The following is a 21,392-nucleotide window of genomic DNA, read 5'->3' as shown; positions in this document are numbered from 1 at the left end:
CTCCTAAGTCTTTTTGAATTCTCCTATCGACTATCCCTTAACCCTGTGACGTTTTACTCAGAGGTCAAGGAATAGGAGATAGGGTTAGAACTTAGGAGCTGATTTTTGGTTTATTCGACTGCAGCCATGGGTAGACTTCATTATTTTATAAGAAAGTTGTCATTATACAACATTTTGGTAGATTTAGAAGGGTTTTTTAAAGTGTGATGATTTGACCCTTACTCTACATTTCACAGTGTGGATTACAACAGTCAATCAACCTTTTTTGAGCCACGGTACATTTTTACATAAAAAAATCCAGGGGCACACAAACAACCAGAAAAGTAGCACATTGTAGCCTAATACAGCATATAAATATATGTATATCTATATTATCTATACTTATAGGGATATATAATGATAATTTAATGATAAGTCTCTCAATTTCGATACAATATACACACTACATACTAAATATCGCTTTGAGAGCTTTCTCTTAATGTTTTTTTTAATAAAAGTGACCTGTTTCTCAATTTGTTTACGCAGCGTTCTTGCTTTGAACTGACAACGTTTAGTTTGGAGATGACGTTCAAGCTTGCTCGGGACCATGGCAACATAAAAAATACATCACATGCTCATACCAAAACAGTAGCATCGGTGGACTGCTAGTGAAATTCAAAAAACAAAACAAAAATATGGGGTGTTAGAAGCTGCTTATTTTTTCTGGTGATGACTGCATAAAATAAAAGCTAACATATTGCTGTTTTTTTATTTGTATTTTTAGTATTTTCTAGTAAGTATTTAATTACTTGGACTTGACAGATAACCATGCTCTAAGTTGAGGGCTACAACCTGAACCCCATTTGTTATTTGTTGACAATACTCAAGTTTCAATCATTAAGCATGCAAAATTAGCTATTAGCAGCTCTTTCTTGCAATCTATACAAGCATTTCCCATCCCAGGATTATTTGATGGCGAAGAAAAGATACATAACATAAAAGTTCAAAATATAAAAATAATAATAAACTAGACTACAATAGAACATGATTTGGGCAAATTGGGGCAATATATATTACAAAAATTACTCCAATTGCTGTAAAAAGGGACAGTACATTCTATTATTATATTTATTCACTCAAGAATCCATAAATCTATCCAATTATTGAGTTTTCTTTGGTACCCGTATGTACTGAAACTCCTCCACCGGTGACTCTGCTCCCGGGGCTTCAAAGCGGGGGTGTTTCCTGGTGATGAGGAGGAGTTTGTTCCTGATGGCTGCTACTATCCTCAGCTCGGAGCCGTGGTGCGTGTTGATGGAGTACAGATGACAGCCTGGGACAGAGAGGCGGAGGAGGGTAAGAAAAAAGAGAAGCAGACAGAACATGTGCTGCAGGTGGTGTTCCCTGGCTCCATCCCGCAGATCAATGCACCCCCCACTAACATCTGGCCTGACACATGCAGCAGGTCAAAAGTTTCCTGTTAGCGCTGGCAAAAGGACATTCATAAAGGTCGCTGTATCTGCTCCAGGCCCACATGTCTCAGTGCATTAGGAAGGATCTCTCAATGGCAATTCACAATCTCTGTGTGAACAGGAGGAATAATTTAAAGCAGCTGAATCAAAGTACATTTTACATTACGGAATGTTTTTGTTTAGTTTGTTTTTGGGATCTCATCAAGGCTGACCCATTATTCTCTGCGGGCAGTCGACTTAACCATGATCAGTGCTTATTAGGGGGGCACGATTTTGAAAAAATTGCGAAATGCCAATATATCGACTGGTATTGCAAGAAGGATTTCCTCTTCTCTGCAGCACCACAATACCTTATACAGATATGTTCATATTTTATAACCTTCTTATTCTATTTAAACTTTTTTAAATTTATATTCCTGTGGCCTTTTAATGAGGGTTTTTAATGTGATTCTGTTGCTTTACATCATAATTCCCCTATTGTTGTGAACGATTTAATATCCAAATGTGTATCTATCTATGTATTATATTAGATATACTTTATTGATCCCAATTTGGGAAATGTTTTCCTCACAGCGTGTGTATGTGTCTGTCTGTATGTGTGTGTGAGTATATGTGTTTGTGTGTATGTATGTATGTATGTATGTATGTATGTATGTATGTATGTATGTATGTATGTATGTATGTATGTATGTATGTATGTATGTATGTATGTATGTATGTATGTATGTATGTATGTATGTATGTATGTATGTATGTATGTATGTTGTATCTATCTATCTATCTATCTATCTATCTATGTATGTATCTATCTATCTATCTATCTATCTATCTATCTATCTATCTATCTATCTATCTATCTATCTACTGTATGTATGTTGTATGTATGTATGTATGTATGTATGTATGTATGTATGTATGTATGTATGTATGTATGTATGTATGTATGTATGTATGTATGTATGTATCTATCTATCTATCTATCTATCTATCTATCTATCTAATGTTTATTATCTTTCACAAGTCTTTTACAGTCTACATTTCTCATGTAAGTTGTAGGGTTTGGGGATGTGCTCACTATGTTTATTTTTTCTATATTTACCCTTAGTTTTCTCCAGTTTGTTCTCTCGGCTGTCACACTTGCTCCTGACGATCTGCTTCTCCTCCAGGCCTTTCTTCAGCGAGCTCAGTCTGTACACATAGAGCCGGGCGTCCTTTCCTGGAAACAAAACAAAAGACACTTCTGTTTTTTTTGCACGAAGGTTACTCCTAATTTGCTGTCTCCTTTTTAAGCATCCTCCCACGGCCAGACAATGGTGTTGTACTGCAGGAGGATTACTCGTAGCCTTGTGCTCTCTCAGAAGATTGATCAAAGCCCACACACAGTCGTGACAAATGTTTGCGCTGCCATCACATAATCACCATCAAACCCGAGTCAACCCTGTTTGTCAATATAAGGGTTAGCTAATCATCTGCAGGGTAATTAATTACATGCTCTTCTAGTCAAGGCAAACAGGGGAGGAATCCTAAAGCCGCCTGTTAACACAGAAAGACTTTGTGTAGATCAGAAGGGTCCAATTATGTTAGGGTCAGAAATTGGGTCAGAAATTTGAAAAATAAATTAAATAACATACAAAAAATTACAAATTGTAAACAATGCCGAGCCGCTTTAAAGTACACAAGTAGTACGAAGAACTTAGCGACGCACATAAAGAGGCGACATGGGGTCTGCGGCTGAAAAGAGAAACCTTAAAGTTAGACATATGATTTAAATCGCTCAGTGAGGTGTTCTGTCAGAGAGAGTGGTGTTTAGTTTACAGCAGCCTGTGACTGCTAATAATAGTTTAAATGTCTTCCTTACTGTAAGCAGTTATGAAATACCTGTTTGTGAAAGGTTATTTGTATTTGTTATTGTTCATATAGAAACCACTGCTTTCTGCTCACTGGTGAGTTAGCCTATGAATGAGTGTTAAGCACATCAGGCTGGCAATTGTATGGGCATTGCACTATGGTAGTTGTTATTTGCACATTGTTAATCATGGGCAATACATCCTTAAATGTTTTGACTGTGAGGTGTTATACAATTGTGCTGTACCCTGGAGAGTTTTTCAATGTAAAAAAGAGACAGCATGATGGGATGTGCAGTACTAGTAGAGAGAACCAAATATGTAAAGCACTTTTTTGTTAATTTATGATTTGCTGCATATAAGGAATAAAACAAAAATACTCTGTCGCACAATATTGAAGTATCATTATTTTGCATCGTGTTGAATCGCATCGTATCGCCCCGAATCGCATAATGTTGAATCAAATCGTATCGAACTGTAGCGCAACAGGGGTGAATCGTATCGTATTGCCTGGTGTTTCAAATGTATCGCTAATGTATCGTATCGTTGGCAACGTATCGAGATGCGCATGCATCGGCCTCAGTGATGGAGATGCACATCCCTAGTGTGTGTGTGTGTGTGTGATGGTGGTAGTCCTACCTTTATCGGCCCTGGTGATCAGCAGGTCCTGAGGCTCGAGGACGTGCACCTGCTTCACCACCATGGTTTTATCAAACACCTGCACCGGGGGCATGGACTGCGACTCTGAAACACAACGCATACATCACCATTAAAATACAGGTAATATCTGATGATATGTCACAACTTCGGTTAAATATTTTTACAGCATACATAATCTATTTTACTGTACATTATTTAAGTTTACATTCAGTTCAATAATATACTATTTTTAATCTACGTTGTATTCTAATTGTGTCTTTTACGCGCCGCCTTCACTGTGTTTATATTCATTAGAACAGCTGAATAGAGGTCGAGGCTGCTCGGTTCAGCATCCTTAGACATGTACAGGGAAAACTTGAAGAATGAAGAAGAGGGTTACACAAACTGCACACACACACACACACACACACACACACACACACACACACACACACACACACACACACACACACACACACACACACACACACACACACACACACACACACACACACACACACACACACACACACACACACACACACACACACACACACACACACACACACACACACACACACACACACACACACACACACACACACACACACACACACACACTTTCCTTAGTTGAGCATTAACAGTATTTGATAACCTACAAAATTGTACATATTTTTAACTAATTAACTGAATCTTAAGAAGAAAAGCATGCGCTGGTTGCAGTTCCTCCAAATTGAAAATGAGCCATTTTTCTGTGTTTTATGTCATTGGAAAAAAACATATATTTGAGTTTTGGAGTGACAAAACTTCTAAAGTCATTGCCTTGGAAGGGCATATTTTTCAAAGTTCAGAGACCAAACGATGAATTGAATTATACGGAATAGAATTCTAAACTGCAGCCATACAATATTTAATAATACATGGATTTACTAAGTCTCTTAAAATGGTTATTTACATGTTCATATACATCCAATCCACAGAGTTAACAACAAATAAGTAAACAGACAAACAGTCTGATATAAAAACACTCATCTTAAACCTCTTCCAAGTTATTACATCCAGTGAATGGGTAGTGTCTCCTTTAACACACACACACACACACACACACACACACACACACACACACACACACACACACACACACACACACACACACACACACACACACACACACACACACACACACACACACACACACACACACACACACACACACACACACACACACACACACACACACACACACACCCCCACACACACACACACACACACACACACACACACACACACACACACACACACACACACACACACACACACACACATCGAACTGCCCGATTATTCCCACTATTACTCGTTTTATGAAGGAGATGTGCGGTCACTAGGGCGCATGATGTGTAAATAACCCAATTTGTGTTCTGTGAAACTGAAAAGGATATTACATTGTTTTTGTTACTTTCGTTGCAGTTGTATATATGTCTTACATGTCATTTAGGTTAACTTCCTGTTTTATTTAAATGCTTTTATTTTGAAGGCGAGTTTACGCTGTTGACAGGAAGTTGTTGTTGCTATGGAAACAACGTGACGGATAAAAGGAGTGGAGATTAACGGAGAAAAGTAATATCTACATATAAAGACAGAGAAAGTAAAGGATAATGTTTAAGTGTTAGCACCCCCCGAAGAGGCACAAGCTCTTACGTTGATATTGGAGATTTCAATAAATTCATATCATCAGTCAAGTCTTCGACCATTATTCGGAGGGAAATGCTACATGATGTGTTTGTGTTTGTGCTCTGCTCAGCTTAGCTCTGTGTGTGTGTTCGGTGTATGTGTGTGTCCAACACCGGCATTTGTTTTCAAATTACCATGAAGAGTAATTTACACTCATACTGTACACACATACACATACACACCCGCTATGGTGACTGGACATCTTCTTCATAAAACTAATAATATGGCGTAATAAACGGGCAGTTCCCATAAGAAAGTATCTTGTGCGCACGAGAAAGTATCTCGTTTTTTGGAGATCTGTGAAAAAAGTCAGAATTCTCAGAAAAAGTCAGATTTTGTTTCTTTTGGTCAGATCTAAAAATAAAAATGCCACATACGGCCCTAATCCTCTTCCGTAACGTTCAGTATTACATCAAATATTTTGTTTTTGAGCTGGTGGGACTGAATATTTGCATTGCCAACAACTTTGCTGTATCTATTGTGAAGAGGACAATACAACATTTGAATCCTGAGCGTCTTCAAATCTTGTGGAAAAAGAGAAATCCTCAGAGAATGTTCTACTCACCAGCGTTGGAGGAGGCTGGATCAGGGCCTGAAACATCATCATCATCATCATCATCATCATCATCATCATCATCATCATCATCATCATCATCATCATCATCATCATCATCATCATCATCATCATCATCATCGTCATCGTCATCGTCATCATCATCAAGTTATCTGTTAGCTTTGGCATTCTGCTGAGTGCAGTATTGAATGGCTATGGATGAGTGGCTTTATTTTAGAAGGCATAGGGAGATATTGATTATGGGATGACCTCACCATCTAGTAGCATGACCCCCGCCGCGTCGGTGGCCGCCAGCAGAGACTGACCCCAGGAGTCTGAACACACGATCTCGTAGGGGAACGTGCTGCAGAACAGCTGGGACTCCCATGGCTGCAGAAAAAACATGCACATATGAACATACAGACACATGTAGATATACACAAAGATACAAATAGTTTGATAAGGATCTACTTGCTTTGGCAGGACGTTGTTTTGGAAATATTCTTAAAGAGAGTTATTTTTAGTTTGTTAAAAAAAACACACCTGATCTGTTTTCTTGGTCTTTTGTCTAAATTCTTTACTCTCTAGTTTATATGACTTTAAAACATGTTTTGAAAATATTTAAAATAAGGCATATGTTTAAAGAAAGTATATTACAGCCTTGACTGGCAGGTTAAAAACCAGTTCTGGTTGTTCATTTTCTGAGTTTGATTTAAATTATTGGCACTCCTGTTTTATGACTAGTAAAAAGGTATAATAAAAAAAGTTTTGTTAGGGAATTTTTGATTCGTTTTTTTGTTGTTGTAATCAGGGTTGTTGTAATCAGCCATGACGGCTGCTTAGGGCTTTTGTTCAAATAAAGCTTTTTGGATTCAGTCAGAGATTAAACTAGAGAATGCAATTCCTGAAGAAATTGCTAGTGGGAATGCTTTATGCAGAAAAGCTGACGCTGAACTGCTATGCTGAAATGTAATGTGTAAGGAGAAAGTGAAGAATTTAGATTGAAATGATACATGAACACTGGGGGCTTGAATGTGTGATGAGAAGAAAATAAAGTAAAAAGGCTTGGAAAAGCAGTAGAATATTTGAACTGCAAACTTTTGAACTAACCTGATGGCGAATGATCTGTCGCCATGGCAACAGTATTTGATGACACCCCATAATACGCTTAGATGTGTTGATTCCTGCATCGTTACCAAACCTGTGAAGTTTTGGGCCGTTTGGAGCATTTTCACTGAAGTTATGAGAAAACTGTGTGTCATGGCGAGCATTGTGTTGCCATGGCAACGGCATTTGAAGAAATCTCAAAACTGTCACGTAGATGTCTTCACGGCTGGACTGTTAGCACAAGTGAAGTTTGAGCACTTTTTGACCATTTTCATAGGAGTTATAGCAATATCGTGTTTTATGGCGAGGGATGCGTTGCTATGGCAACAGTTTTGAGGAAAACTCCTTAATGGCCCATAGACATGTTGAGGGCTGGACCATTAACCATCATCTGAAGTTTGGTGCTGTTTTGACCATTTTCATAGGAGTTACGACAACATCGTGTTTTATGGCGAGGGATGCGTTTCCATGGAAACGGCATATTATGAAACCCCATAATTGACGTAGAGCTGTTGAGGGCTGGATTATTAACCATTATCTGAAGTCCGCTGCCGTTTTGACCATTTGCATAGCAGTTACGACAACATCGTGTTTTATGGCGAGGGATGCATTTCCATGGAAACGACATATGGTGGGATCCCAGATTTGGCGTAGAGCTGTTGAGGCATGGACCGGTGATATACAAGTGAAGATTGCGGGAAGATTGGACCGTGTCCATTGGAGTTACAGCGACATCGTGTTTTATGGCGAGGGATGCGTTGCCATAGTAGCACCACATTACGTAACATCAGATTTGATGTAGATTTGTTCAGCGCCACAGTGTTAACCATCATGTGATGTTTGGTGGCATTCTGAGCATGTCAGTTGGAGTTATGACATCATCATGTCATATCTCCAAAACACAGGAGTTTATGTTTGAGGTAACAACGTTATGAAACACCTGTGCTTGAGCCAAGATATCAAAGGTTTCCATGGTGATGTGCAGTAATCAGTGAGAGGAGAGCCTTTCCATTGATCTGAATGAGAGATAAACCTCTTACATGTGAACATTTTGTTGAAGAACTGTAACAGATATTGGTGAAATTTCAACGTGTGAAGCATGTCAAGGACCCTGAGCGCCTAAAGTGTGCTTTTTGTGTACTTTCGGGTCAATAATGTGGCCTTTTTGGCAGATCAACTAAAGGTGTTCTGCTGCTGTGAGGAAAGATAAGGCTGAATTTACAATGGGCCTTAATGGGGACATGTTGAATGTTTTTGTCACTTCATGCCCTCAAGAGGCATTTTGTTTAATTTCTTTGCTTAATTATTTTTTTTTTTTTCGAGCGAAGAGATGTTTTCCTACATTTTTCAGGAAAAATAATGTCCAAGGAGTGTAGGGTTTGGGAATTATCTCTCCTCCACTCTAGCTGTGACATCACGCACTTTAAGCCTCAATGAGCTGCGCAACACACACACACATTTTAAAATCTGAAGAAGGCGTCTTTACCAAGATCTGAACAATGTTTGATATCTCTATAAGTATGAATCGGATTTAAAAGTTATGTAACACGAATAATGTCAGAAAGATGTGTAACATTTTGAAGTTGGAATGAGGTTTCTGAGTGAAAGTATGAAGGAACAGTTAGCAGTTGAAGTCGCATGAAGATTTTTCAAATCTGAAGAGTTTCTCCATTGACTTTCATGTTAAAAATGTGATGAGGATATATATATATATATATGGGATGTATCTCTGGAATTATGAAAGTTATGAATAAGAAAAGTAATAGCCATCGATTCCCGACCGAGCTGAACGTTTTGATGTTCGAACGGAGTTTCTGCGATGTGGAATGTGGGAGCAGAAGAGGGCAAAAATAACCTGGCGGAATAATAAAGAATTTCGTGCGTAGAAGAACAAGTAATTGGAATGCTGTATCAGCATTCCCACTAAATTACGAAGATGTTGTGTCATTTAAGGTAAAAATAGACGTGCTCTCACCTCTTTTCTGCACAGGCCGGTGGTGACAAGGCTGGTCGGTGCATCTCCTCTCACAATGGTCTTCAGCTTCAGCGCCTAAAAAACATAATGCCATCAGATATGAAACAGCTTAAAGTGCTGGAAGAAGAAGACGTTACATAGTACATATACATGCTTTCCAAGAAGGCGGACAGTGGACCGAGCTTTCTGAATTAAACATATTTTATTCGTCACTAATATCAATCTAGCCTGCCATTGATGAGTCCTTGTTTCCTGATTATTTTGGCAGAGAAACTGTGAAAAACACAGAGGTGGAAAGCAGACTGGCCACAGTAAAACATCATAATACACTAAATTAAAGGTGTAATTGCTTTAGATTTCAAATAGAATAATATTTGCACAAAGGCTCAACAATCTGATCAGATTGAGCATGTCCATCCGAGCTGCACAGTCAAGCATCTCTATTTACATATCTGCATAAACAGGCAATCTGGAGATAATGAAATCAATAGCACCCGACAGAACAATGGTCAGGCTGTGCTGTGTACTTTGCCATCCGTGGGAAAATATCCATAAAAATACATATTCTGACCTATCAGGAGTCCATGACAACATGAAAGCATTGTGTTAAATGTGCATTGAGGGAGTCGGTTTAGTTGTTTAGTTGAGGACAAACGCCTCGTCTCTACAGAACTAGATAATCAATGCCTATACAACTCTACCTTCCTTTGTTTTCATGCTTTACAGCACACTGTGTCGATGCCTCGGCTTTGTGTTTATGTGCGGTGAGCGACAGGAGCAAGAGAAAAACAGTAACACCAACAAGAACATGGGTTAGCAAATTAAGATAAAAAACAACAAAAACAAGAGGGACAGAAGTGCTTTGGACACATAAACATGTGTTTTTAGAAGCTATTAAAGTGGCCCTTTATGCTCATTTTCAGATTCCTATTTGTATTTTGTGTATCTTTATTTTTCTCATACTGCCTGTGCTGCAGCTCCTCCTTTCACCCTCTGTCTGAAACCAGAACCCAGTCTGCTCGGATTGGTTAGCTGGCCGGCTCTGTGGTCAACCGCTTAGAGATAGAATAGAAGCACGAGTGTTACATAGTGATGTCATCACGTTCTGGGGGGTGGGGGGGGGGGGGGGGGAGCCTTTAAGCATTAACATGCACAAACGTCGATATAACCCACTCCATAAAAGAAAAAAGAAGCATAATAGAGCTCCTTCTGCAATTGCAAACCCACCTTCTTTTATCGCCGTTACTCAGCTCAACTAATACAATATTCCTTAGAGCTTTTGTATATGGTATGGTGAGGGTATAGTTCACAATAAATCCTGATAGATTGGTCTAATTTATTATTTTTCCTTATCACAACAAGCCACAAATTGCTACCTTATTTCTTTTATCAGCATTTTATACCTAAAATAAAAATATCTCGTTTTTTGTTTGGTTTGCTTGGGTAAAAAGACCCAATATCAACAACAATGCCTTATTACTAATATATTATGTTTTAGCTTACAACAGACCACTCATTTGCCCCAAGAATATCAATTATTTTATAAAATACCAGAGACTTTTAATTCTCTAATGCCGGAGGTCATCTAGGCTCAGCACCACGGACAGTTCTTAACTCTTTTCTTTTCTGTGTTTTCAGACTTAGTTCATGCAAAATCATAGTTATATTATCTGTAGGTGCTTAGAAAAGAATTATAATGGGGATTACATCAGCCCCGTAATGAGTACTAGACAGAGTCTCAGAGATATGTTCCTACAGTATATTATTTCACCCTGACCCTCCTGAGAGCAGGTGTCCAGTTCACTGTGATGTCTGTCTGGAATTACAGCCCTTACATTACATGATGTAGTATAAAGACTCACAGATATTCCTCACAATTGAGAGAAGCTGGTTTCAAAAGATGTCTGTTGCTTCTGGTACAACTGCAGTTTCTCTTTATTTTTACTTTGGACTCGCTATTCTTAAACTAAGAGTTAAGAAGAGTTTTTTTACACTTTCCTTCTAGACTCTGAAATGCACGTTTTAACAAATCAAGGACTGAGGATTTTCCCCCCAACTCTGAATCTATATTACATTTGGCGGCAAATAACTCCCCCCCCCCCTGTTGAATCAATTTACAAAAGATGAATATGTTTATTACAAAGTGTATGTATAAAATGTTACATGTCACAAGTTAGATAAAGTCTTAATGTAAACATCTGTGTAAACATGTGCATAGTGTTTACGTTTCCTCACTAGGTGTGTTTGGCCCTGTACACTCTTTGTGAGTTTCTAGCTTTTATGTGGGTGTGTATCCTGGATTCCATGTGTGTGTACAAGTGTGTGTTCTCTAATTGGTTGGTAATACCGCCTTTGTGTATGTGTGTGTGTGTGTGTGTGTGTGTGTGTGTGTGTGTGTATGTGTGTGTGTGTGTGTGTTTCACTTCCTTACCTGCCCTATTCTGACAAACTCTGCCTGCCGTGCCTCCTCCTTCTTGCGTGCAGACTTCGGAGACTCAGGCAGCACGTCGCTGAAGGACCGCCGGTTTAACATGTTCTGGGGAGAAAAAGGAACCTAAACATGGAACACCAACACACAAAGACAGACACACGCGCACATGAAGGGGAAAAAGAAAGCAGAAAGGGGTCTTAGAGACTGACCCTGGCAGGGGGTGAGACAGCAGCAGTGAGAATTACATTTTGTTAGCAGCAACATGGAAAGAAGGATAGGGAAAAAACAAGAGAATTAAGATAAAAAAGTGACGTGAGGAGAGAGAGCCCTGCTGAGAAAGTCAGCATTGCAGCAGTCCAGTGTGGTGCAGTATGCAGAGGGCTGCAGTGGATACAGCAGAACAAAAGTTAGCAGTGACTGAAGTGACAAGGAGGAGACAACTTGGATAGTAAAAAAAAAAAGAAGGACGTTAATTCAAGAATGAGCAGGACTCAGAGTCACTGGGCAGCGGTACCTTGTGCAGGTCAGGCATGAGGTCTTGGTAGAGCGAGCGGATCAACATGTCCAGTGTCCGCTGGCGCTTCTGGGCAAACGTTGGCGTCTCCAGTGTGGCTTTCTCTCCATTGATTACTGCAGGGGATGAAGAAAGATCAGATGAGAACATTAGCATATCAAGGTCATTGAATGGCTGTATTTGTATGCATCTTTCCTCAAATGTCCTTACGTTTGACTAATAAAAAGTCCCTGAATTCTTGGTGATCAGTAAACACAGGTGGAGATGGGAGAGGGGGTCCAAACAGTGGAACGCTCTCCTCTGAGAATATCTTCAACCTGTGACAAAGAGCAGATATCTCATATGTCTCTTATAATGGATGTCAAACACATCAACAGTATGCAACATGAACAACTTGTTTGAAAGAGGACATATTGTGCCTTTTGTGCCGCTTTAATGCTCAAAAAGCTCCTTATTTTTCTCCTACTGCCTGTGCTGCAGCACCCTCTGTCTGAAACCAGAGCCCAGTCTGCTCTGATTGGTTAGCTGGCCGGCTCTGTTGGGATTGGTCAACCACTTAAAGATGACTTGCCCCTTAGCCTATCACGTACAATGCATTGGAGAGCCAGCCGATAGAAGTGTAAGTGTTACATAGTGATGTCATCATGTTCAGGAAGTAAACAAAGGAGTCCAAAGGTAGGATTTTAGCCTTTGCAGACCATTTACATGCACAACAACCTACAGTATGTAACACACTACAGGAAATGGAAAACCCCAAAAGCATAATAGGTCCTCTTTAAAGGGAAAATGTACCACATTTTATGTTGATGTACAATTAGTCTCAACATGTTCTTAATTAACCAAGAAAGCTGATTTATCCAGTACAGACGGGTTTATTGGCAGTGCCTACATGTTCCTGCTGGCTATCCTCTCACATTTCACATTTTTTCTGCTCTGTTAGAAACTGCTGTGTATTTAAGTCCAAACACAATGTGCATAATAACCTTTGAGGGCTACCATTTTTTCTTTTGGAAACATAACTGGTTTCTTATACTTGCAAAGTAAGTTCACTTTGCTAGTATTACAAACCAGAGAGTGGCATCTGGTTCAGGAATGCTGCCTTGGTACGAATAATTGGAGATTAGACATCCAAGTTGAAATAGTTTGAAGTTCTTATTTTGCATGAAATACTTCACTTTAACTTCAAATGCAGGAAAGATAAAAGGAAGTGCAGCAAATGTTCATGGTGCAAAAGGAGGAATGTATTGTCTCAAAAGACAACCATAACCTTCAACACCACTGATTGGACATCCACATACAGTAGAAGGTGGTGAACTCTCTCTTTAATCATTTAATCAAAGGAACAATCAAAAGGTAGACGCACATTGTGGATGGAACCACCTTAAAGCAGAGTGTTAATCAAAGCACTCACCTGTAACTGTCATTCTGGCTATTATACCTAACTAATGCAAAAATATCTGGACAGGGAGTGAAGGAAACACTGATTATAAAGGAGACACTATGATGTGGTATCTGCTCATCCGCTGATTACCACTTCATTTTTTCTGAAAATCTCAGTCCGTGTGAAGGATACGGGTGAAGTGCGATCGGATCATAGACGGTTTGAAGGACGATGATGCGTCATCCCCTTCCTGGAATACTATGGTAACAATGTCGTTTCCAATGTGTCTCTTTCTCTCCACCTGACAGACGAAAGAGACACAAGGTGAGACAAAAAACTTAACCACAGAGCTCTGTGATTCATGTGAGGCAGGAGGAAGTCTTTAAAGCTGGATTAATTGATTTTATGGTCACTTAGGGGCACAGCAACAAACCGTAAACACAGCAGTGATATATAGACACCGTTTAAAGTTGTTACGACACATCCAGCAGACAAGGAGATAAATTAGCATTCGTACTGAGTACTGAATTTAGGTTAAAATATAAATTTTATTATCTAATATAATATTATATATATTACATTGTATTGTATTGTATTTTATTGTATTCTATTATTTGTTTATAATCATTATTATATTAATTATTTAATTAGTTTTATTGTTACTATTCCCATTAGCATTATGTGTATGTATTTGTATTAACTGTATTCATTTTAAATGTAAATGATGTCATGTTCATTGATTTCTTTTGTATTGTATTATTATTTTAGCATTGTTGTCATTTTATGTTTTGTCTTTGTGTTTTGTGTGTTTTACGATCTAATCTAATAAAAACAACCTTAAAAAAAAAGAAAGTACTATATTCACTCTCAAATGTTATTACCTTAAGGTAGAGACCATATTCAATAACCAAATTCATAGAGAAGAACCATTTCTATTTTTAAGAATATAAATCCTGTTGCTTTTAATATTAATATCTTCTGGAAATCATGCCAGAGTTAACTTTTGTTTACCCTCAGTATCAGTACGGCTTTTTTTTTTACAAAACACTGCTGGGTGGATAACAACACTACACTTCACGCGTTAAGCTGAACTGACTTTACCTCTCAGGTGTGATTCATATTCCTTCCCATGATTCCAGTTGTTGCCCCCCCCCCTGTTCCTTAATATTGACTGTTTTTTTTCTTCTTTTTTTATATAAGAAGAAATCCAATTACATGTCAGATCTGCAAAGCAGCCCTTTTGAGTCATACTCACTAATATTGACATAACAGAAAGGAGCTTTACATTGAAGCATTGACGTCCTCTCTTCTTCTTTTCTTCCTACAGTGAGCACATTACATTGTTGGTTATTTTACTGGCTTCCTCTCAGTTAGGGTCTTTTTTCTGCTAAATGACAGAAAGATGAGGACCTGTGACTGAATTTCTGCAATTTCTCTAATTGTAGGGCAAAGCCAAAAGAGAGGGTAATTCTTTGGCTTTTTTGCGATCTTAAAATAGACAGGAACGGGAGAAAAAGGGTAGCAGACCCGATTTAAATGCAATTGTTTTTTCTCAATTAAATAATTATTCATATTTTACACTGCATTGTAACTTTTATTCTTGTTTTTGTTACCTATTTTCATTCTACTTTAGCTTATTTTTCCTTTCTTCTACTCTCTTTGCTTTTTATTGACTGTTTTTAAATGTTTTTAGATGTAATTTTAAAATGTGTTTCAGCTGCACTATATCCTAATGTATGTCCATTGTTTGTAAAGCACTTTAAATTGCCTTGTGTTGAAAGGTGATATTTAAATAAACTTACCTTGCCTTGCTATACTTTAATAGTGAAAAACCAAAGCTTTAGACCGATTTTAACCAAAGCTAAAATGTAAAATCTTCCCAGTAGTTCAAAACTTTTAATCTCAATCAGATCCGATCAGATTTTGAAATCCCTCTTTTTGTGATCCAGGATCAGACCACTCGGCCAGATTTTGTCCCTGTATTTCAAAGCAATTCAGGATAGGATCACCCTGATCCAGATTCAGACTTTTCAATATTACTAGATCCTGAATATCAGTGCTTTAATCCTACCGATCTCCATCTAGTGGATATGAAAAATAATACAAGGAAGACAAGAGACTTCCTTGTATTATTGCAGAGACATCTATTGTCCGCAATTACGTTTGAAAGGTGATGACAGTCATCACCTTGTCTTTTTTTTTGTTGAAGATGTTTTTTCTTTAATCTAAATTACATTTGTGACTGACAATCTTTGTTGTGATAATTTTATGAGCATAAACATGTATGTCATCAACATGTGGTTGAAAACAAAATAGGCCACCGCAAACGTGACCAAAAAATGAAAATGCAAATTGATTTGCCATGATGGCTAAAAATTATGTATTATTTCAGTTAACAAACTTTGCCATCTTATTTATATTGAAACATATTTTAAAATAAATTGTGCAGTACATTTTGCTCTGGTAATCCACTGGAAATCCACCCCTCTAGTGGGATCAAGATAATCCAGTTTTTTGGGATCCAACTGATCCCAATCCTGTGTTGTCGGTTTGAACTACCCATTTTGAAGATTTGATCCAGATTAAAGCTTGGATTGGATTTCCTGATCTGATTGGATATCAAAGTGATCCTAATCCTGTTTCTTGGTTTTGAACTACCCAAAATCCAAATCTGATCCGATCAGATAGGGATTACAAGTTTTGAACCACTGGGCCCTGGGGACCATGAAAAATGTTCAACAAAATACAAAAATTGCAACCCTCATTGTGCAGCTAGAGAATTGCCAAGTTTTGTAGGATCTATCCTCTGGGTACCCTGAATCTTTTAAACAAATTCATGTAAATCCAGATGTCGAAATATCTGATTCTGAGCCATGAGGCTGACATTTTACTGTGGCTGAAGATAAGAACTATACAACAGATAATAATGCAGAAACCCACCTGCTGCTTGTTCTCTTTAGAGTAGGGTAACATGGTGGAGACGTGGAACATGAGCTCATGGCCCTGATACACCGTGTAGATGGAGTTCATTCCTGTAGTGTCATCTGCAGGAGAAAACGGACCGAAACAGAAGCAGACAATGAGAGTTGGGCATATTGAAAAAGCGTTGTACTTTTTAATCATATAGTTATTCAGAGGCCTCTTACTCTTGGTGTCCAGCCCCCCCCTGTATCCGGCCCACCCCTGCAGCGTGATGGAGTCACCGAGCAGATTGAGAAACTTGTCAAAACTCTCACTCCCCATCTCTGAAAGAAACACAGGACTTTTAACTTTGCAGGTATCATTTTGATGTATTTAATACAGGGTTGTGTTGACATTTTGGGAAATACCCTTAATTGCTTTCTTGCTGGGGGGTTAGATAAGATGTTTGATATCACGCTCATCAGACCAACAGATCAGAAAGCAATACAATCCACATGGCCACACCTCTAACGCTCTCTAACAAATGTTATCTTGTTTTCTATACATGTACAAAAAACATGTGAAACCTATAAGTAACAGGGTTTAAGATTTGATTCTGAACTATGTATTGGCCTTGTGCATCTTAATAAGATACAGCATGTTATAAGGAGAGAATATGGTGGATTTTGATATTTTTTTAGAATTAGGCCAGTTTTTTCCTGCTCTTTCCCGTCTTAATTCTAAACTAACCTAAGCTGCTGCCTCCAACAATCGATATTAAGATGTTATTGATCTTCTTATCTAACTTTTGGCAAGAAATCACATTTCCCAAAATGAAAACATTCCTTAAATAGTGTTTGGACACTGAAGTAAAAAAAGTATAAAGGATTTACCGTTGCTGAACATCTCGTCATCTGTGAGCTGGCCGTCTTTGGCAAACAGGACTCCAAATTTAAAGTTGACAGAACCCTACAAAATTATAGCTGGGTTAGAATTATGAAACTATTTACAATTGATATCATTATTTATTTATCATACTATGCTCCTATGCAAATAAATATGATGCAAAAGATACACACAAGGTTTTTAGAAGTGCTTATTATCAGTGTTGAATGTAAAAACAACAACTTAGGCATTTACAGAAGATGGAACAGGATTGAAAGCATGCATTTACTGTGCATACTAGTAACTACATGTAAAAAGGAATACACTTGGAGATAAATATAATTATCTTATCCTAAAAGATCTAAGACAATATCAAAGTGTTTGTATCAACAGTATGTCAAGGACTTTTACCAGAAAAAGCATCAATACAGAATCAAATGGAAAATAATCTAAAATACCTCCTGTTCCTCCAACACCAGCAGATCCTGAGGAAAGAGGACACAATAATTATAATAAACAGTGACCAGCCCGTCAGCTTGAGGATGGTGTGAAGAGTACTGTACATGCTGCTGATCAGGCCTGGCATGAAATGGACCTGTGCTTCATTTCATTTGCTCTGAGTCTCACCTTCTGAATCTCGGCATTGAGGATCTCCCTCGGGCCTTTTTCAAACCTGTCCATGTTCATTGCACTGGGATAAAGGGAAGAGGAGGAAGTAGTAATGGATAAAAAGAGAAAGAAAGGGAGTGCTTAGGATCGATGGAAGACAAATAGCCTTAAGGGTTGCACAGAGAAATGAGAGACCTGATACAGGGGATTTCTCTTCCTGCTTGTCCTCATTCATCCTCACTTTGAGGAGTGATGGCGCTCAGCCGGAGGAATTTATAATCTCCAATCTTCTGCTTCATGCATCTTATTATATCCTGTTACCTGTCACTCAGGACATCTGATACTGAACACAACATATGAGTCTCCAGATTGAGTAGTTTTTAGAGCGATCGTGCTATTATTTAACGATTGTGCTTGTAAAACAAACATTATTTGGTTATAGCTTCTCAAAAGTGAGGGTTTCCTGCTGTTTTATTATACATTATATAAATAACTAGAACCTAAATATATTTGAATATATCTCCTTGGGCACTGGAAAACTTATCATTTTCCCAAATGTTCAAAAACATTTGCATCATCATGAAGATAATTGTTAACAGCAGCATTACATTGATGGCCAACCAAATCAAGAGACATTCAAATCCTTAAAACTCTCCCTCTTATTTTTCTTTTCTTTTCACCTTCAATCGTTTTTTTAAAATGGTTTCTTTATTTTTCTGGATGTACTTTATGTCCATTTCACGTATTTAAAATCAATGGCATTTGGCGTTGCCTTTGAAATTTGCATTATTTACAAATTCTCTTTGTGTATGCACGATAGAGGGAAAAAGTAGACATTAAAGACCCTCATCACAAAACTCTAAAAAAAAAACATGACACATTATTCATGTGTCATGTTTTCTTCTGATTGAAATGATAAATTCTTCATGAGGAGGAAAATAAAAACATGAAACTAATCAAATAACTGAAATGATTATGGGTATGTCAAAAATAACATTTTCTTAATAAAGATTTAGTGATAATTTGTGGCAAATACAGTATGAATGCACCAAAACACCAGTAAACACTGTGTCCTGTAGAGTACATAGACTATCTATTATACTGTATTTGTGGGGCTTTGACATAAAAAACGGTGCTCTTTCGGCCTGTCCACACAGCGGCGTGCATTGAAAGCTTCACCATTCACTTTGAATGGGGTGACGTCACTTTTCGCCGAACTGCATTGTGGGAAGCGAAGCGGAGCTTTGCTGGCGTGGCTTGCTGCAAAAAGGGTTATGGCTAGAAAGGATCCGTCTTGTGTAAAACACGCGAGAGTTTGCAAGTCACTTGGCTGAATGTTTACGTTTTGGCAGGCAGCCTTTCAGTTACGATCGTTAACATCAGTGGGCCACAGGCAGCAAATGATGGTGAGAAGCTAAACCATCTATTCATTATGTCAATGACAGGGAGTGTGATTGTTGAAATAGGATGTTAGCGGTCTTGCTGTTCAAAGAAGAATGACAACACTGTAGATCACCAACACTATGCTTTATTTTTTGTCTACAGGCAAGTCAACGTTGTCACAGTAAAAGTCCCAAGATAGCTCCTGGTGCAATAAAATGTTCCCTTTCAGTGTTTTACTATTAAGTCTGATGTTTCTCTATTAATATTGCTGCTGCATTCATGTGTATGTTGCATCATGTTACTGCTGTAGATGTGTTTACGAGCCGCTCCGGTTACAACGAGAGTTACAACGAGAACGTGACGTCATATTTACCCAAGACGGATCCTTTCTAGCCATAACCCTGCAAAAGTTGAGCAATGTTCAACTTCTGAAGCCTCGGCAGAAGCGTCAGCCAATCGAATCATATGGCAGTACACGCTCTAGCCAATCAAACCGCTGCTTGTGTGTCAGGGGCGGGAGATTCATGTGATTGGTTGTTGGTCGAGTTTCAGACACGCCCGCCGGCAAGCGACAACGCACGCCGCTGTGTGGACGGGCCGATAACGGCTACTGGGCAAATGAGAGGCTCTGCTTCAGTCATTATGTCTCAGCCCAGCTTTAGATAACCAACAATATCCCCTCGGATTCAGTACATGTGTTGACCACAGTGAATGCAATGTGTGTGTTGAGCTGCAGGCTGCACACTCACCTTAGGATGGACTTGACGGATAGTGTTTTGGTGGGGCTGTAGGGGAGGCTGATCTTCAGAGTGCCCTGAGCCAACAACAACACAGATCAGGGATTACAACCTGTTGCTCATTTATCAAAGAACATCCTCAAAACTCAGTATTAAACTAAAGAAAGTCCCAGTATATTTTCTTCTATCAGTCATAAAAAAATCACAAAGTTAAATCGGAGCAATTCAAATCAAACTAGATTGTTCTGTTCAACAACAACAACAACAACAACATCCAGCAGCATTGTGACAGGAACAAGACAAATCAATGTGATCAGGCAGCGGAGGTCTACCAGCCTAATCAGTTTACAGAGGAGGCTAAATTAAATCCCAGCTATCTTGGTCATAAAGCTGAGTCACAATAATAACTTTATAATAATAACTTTATTCATACAAACACACTATAATAAACATGCATCTCATACACATGCACACAGACTCAAGAATAGAGTAATGAGGCAAAGGTAGAAAGTAACTACATTAAGTAATGAGGTCCTTGTAGTTCATTTGAGTATTTCCATGTAATGCTGCTTTATGCCTCTACTCAACTTATTTTTGGAGGTAAAGTTTGTATTTTTTATTCTACAAAATTGAACTTAGAGATTTACCATAAAAAACTCCATAGGTAGTGTCGTAACGACATACATTTTAGGGTCAAATAGGTACACTTTTCAAATATGAAATCATTCAAACAAGAGAAAAAACCTTAAATAATATCACTGTTTAGCTAAACTTGTTTTAGCAAGGGGACCTGACTCCAATAGTAAAGTGCTATGTAAACCTTTATGATCTACTTACTTCTCCCTTTGGATACTTGAAGTGGCGCGCCTCTGTTTACCAAGCAAGGTCCATACAGACCACAGCCGCCAACATGTATGACTGACTTCAGTGCTATGTTTACGTGTATAAAGGACCTGAGAACTTGTTCCACCATTAGTGTGCAGATGTTAATCTCACCGTCTTCCTCCAGAGGATGGCTCGGTACTGAGGGACCCGCTGGTTGTTCTGATCCGAGAGAACGACCGATAGGTAGAAGGGATTCTTCTCTGCGTCTGTACCCACATAGTTCTGGTGGACTGAGGGAGACAGAGAAAATGTACACAGTTATACACACACCCACTTTAAAGAGGCCCTATTATGCTGTTATGGTTTACCACATCCTGTAGTGTGTTATATAGGATTGTGTGCATGTAAATGGTCTGCAAAGAAATC

General features: G+C 38.5%; 1 protein-coding gene across 5 annotated transcripts in view; it reads right to left on the bottom strand.

Annotated features, from left to right (window-relative positions):
* Nucleotides 1-21,392, bottom strand: part of garnl3 (GTPase activating Rap/RanGAP domain like 3) — a 98,842-nt gene that overhangs the window by 16,992 nt on the left and 60,458 nt on the right. For 3 of the 5 annotated variants that reach the window (XM_079660125.1, XM_079660122.1, XM_079660124.1), the window contains exons 5-22: nucleotides 21,138-21,256; nucleotides 20,154-20,218; nucleotides 18,040-18,103; nucleotides 17,871-17,897; nucleotides 17,421-17,496; nucleotides 16,773-16,871; nucleotides 16,567-16,670; nucleotides 13,819-13,927; nucleotides 13,657-13,702; nucleotides 12,456-12,562; nucleotides 12,246-12,361; nucleotides 11,732-11,854; nucleotides 9,301-9,375; nucleotides 6,494-6,608; nucleotides 6,231-6,257; nucleotides 3,935-4,039; nucleotides 2,551-2,667; nucleotides 1,161-1,312 (exon numbers count right to left, since the gene is read on the bottom strand). In XM_079660125.1, the coding sequence (XP_079516251.1) occupies nucleotides 1,161-1,312; nucleotides 2,551-2,667; nucleotides 3,935-4,039; nucleotides 6,231-6,257; nucleotides 6,494-6,608; nucleotides 9,301-9,375; nucleotides 11,732-11,854; nucleotides 12,246-12,361; nucleotides 12,456-12,562; nucleotides 13,657-13,702; nucleotides 13,819-13,927; nucleotides 16,567-16,670; nucleotides 16,773-16,871; nucleotides 17,421-17,496; nucleotides 17,871-17,897; nucleotides 18,040-18,103; nucleotides 20,154-20,218; nucleotides 21,138-21,256 (1,646 nt within the window). The remainder of the gene's footprint in view (nucleotides 1-1,160; nucleotides 1,313-2,550; nucleotides 2,668-3,934; nucleotides 4,040-6,230; nucleotides 6,258-6,493; nucleotides 6,609-9,300; nucleotides 9,376-11,731; nucleotides 11,855-12,245; nucleotides 12,362-12,455; nucleotides 12,563-13,656; nucleotides 13,703-13,818; nucleotides 13,928-16,566; nucleotides 16,671-16,772; nucleotides 16,872-17,420; nucleotides 17,497-17,870; nucleotides 17,898-18,039; nucleotides 18,104-20,153; nucleotides 20,219-21,137; nucleotides 21,257-21,392) is intronic. The other 2 variants (XM_079660126.1, XM_079660123.1) reach the window with 1 other exon arrangement.

Source organism: Notothenia rossii (genome assembly GCF_949606895.1).
Source record: "Notothenia rossii genome assembly, chromosome: 11".
Classification (NCBI taxonomy): Eukaryota; Metazoa; Chordata; class Actinopteri; order Perciformes; family Nototheniidae; genus Notothenia; species Notothenia rossii.
Note: the sequence above shows the minus strand (reverse complement) of the source record. Positions and strands in the feature narration are given on the sequence as shown.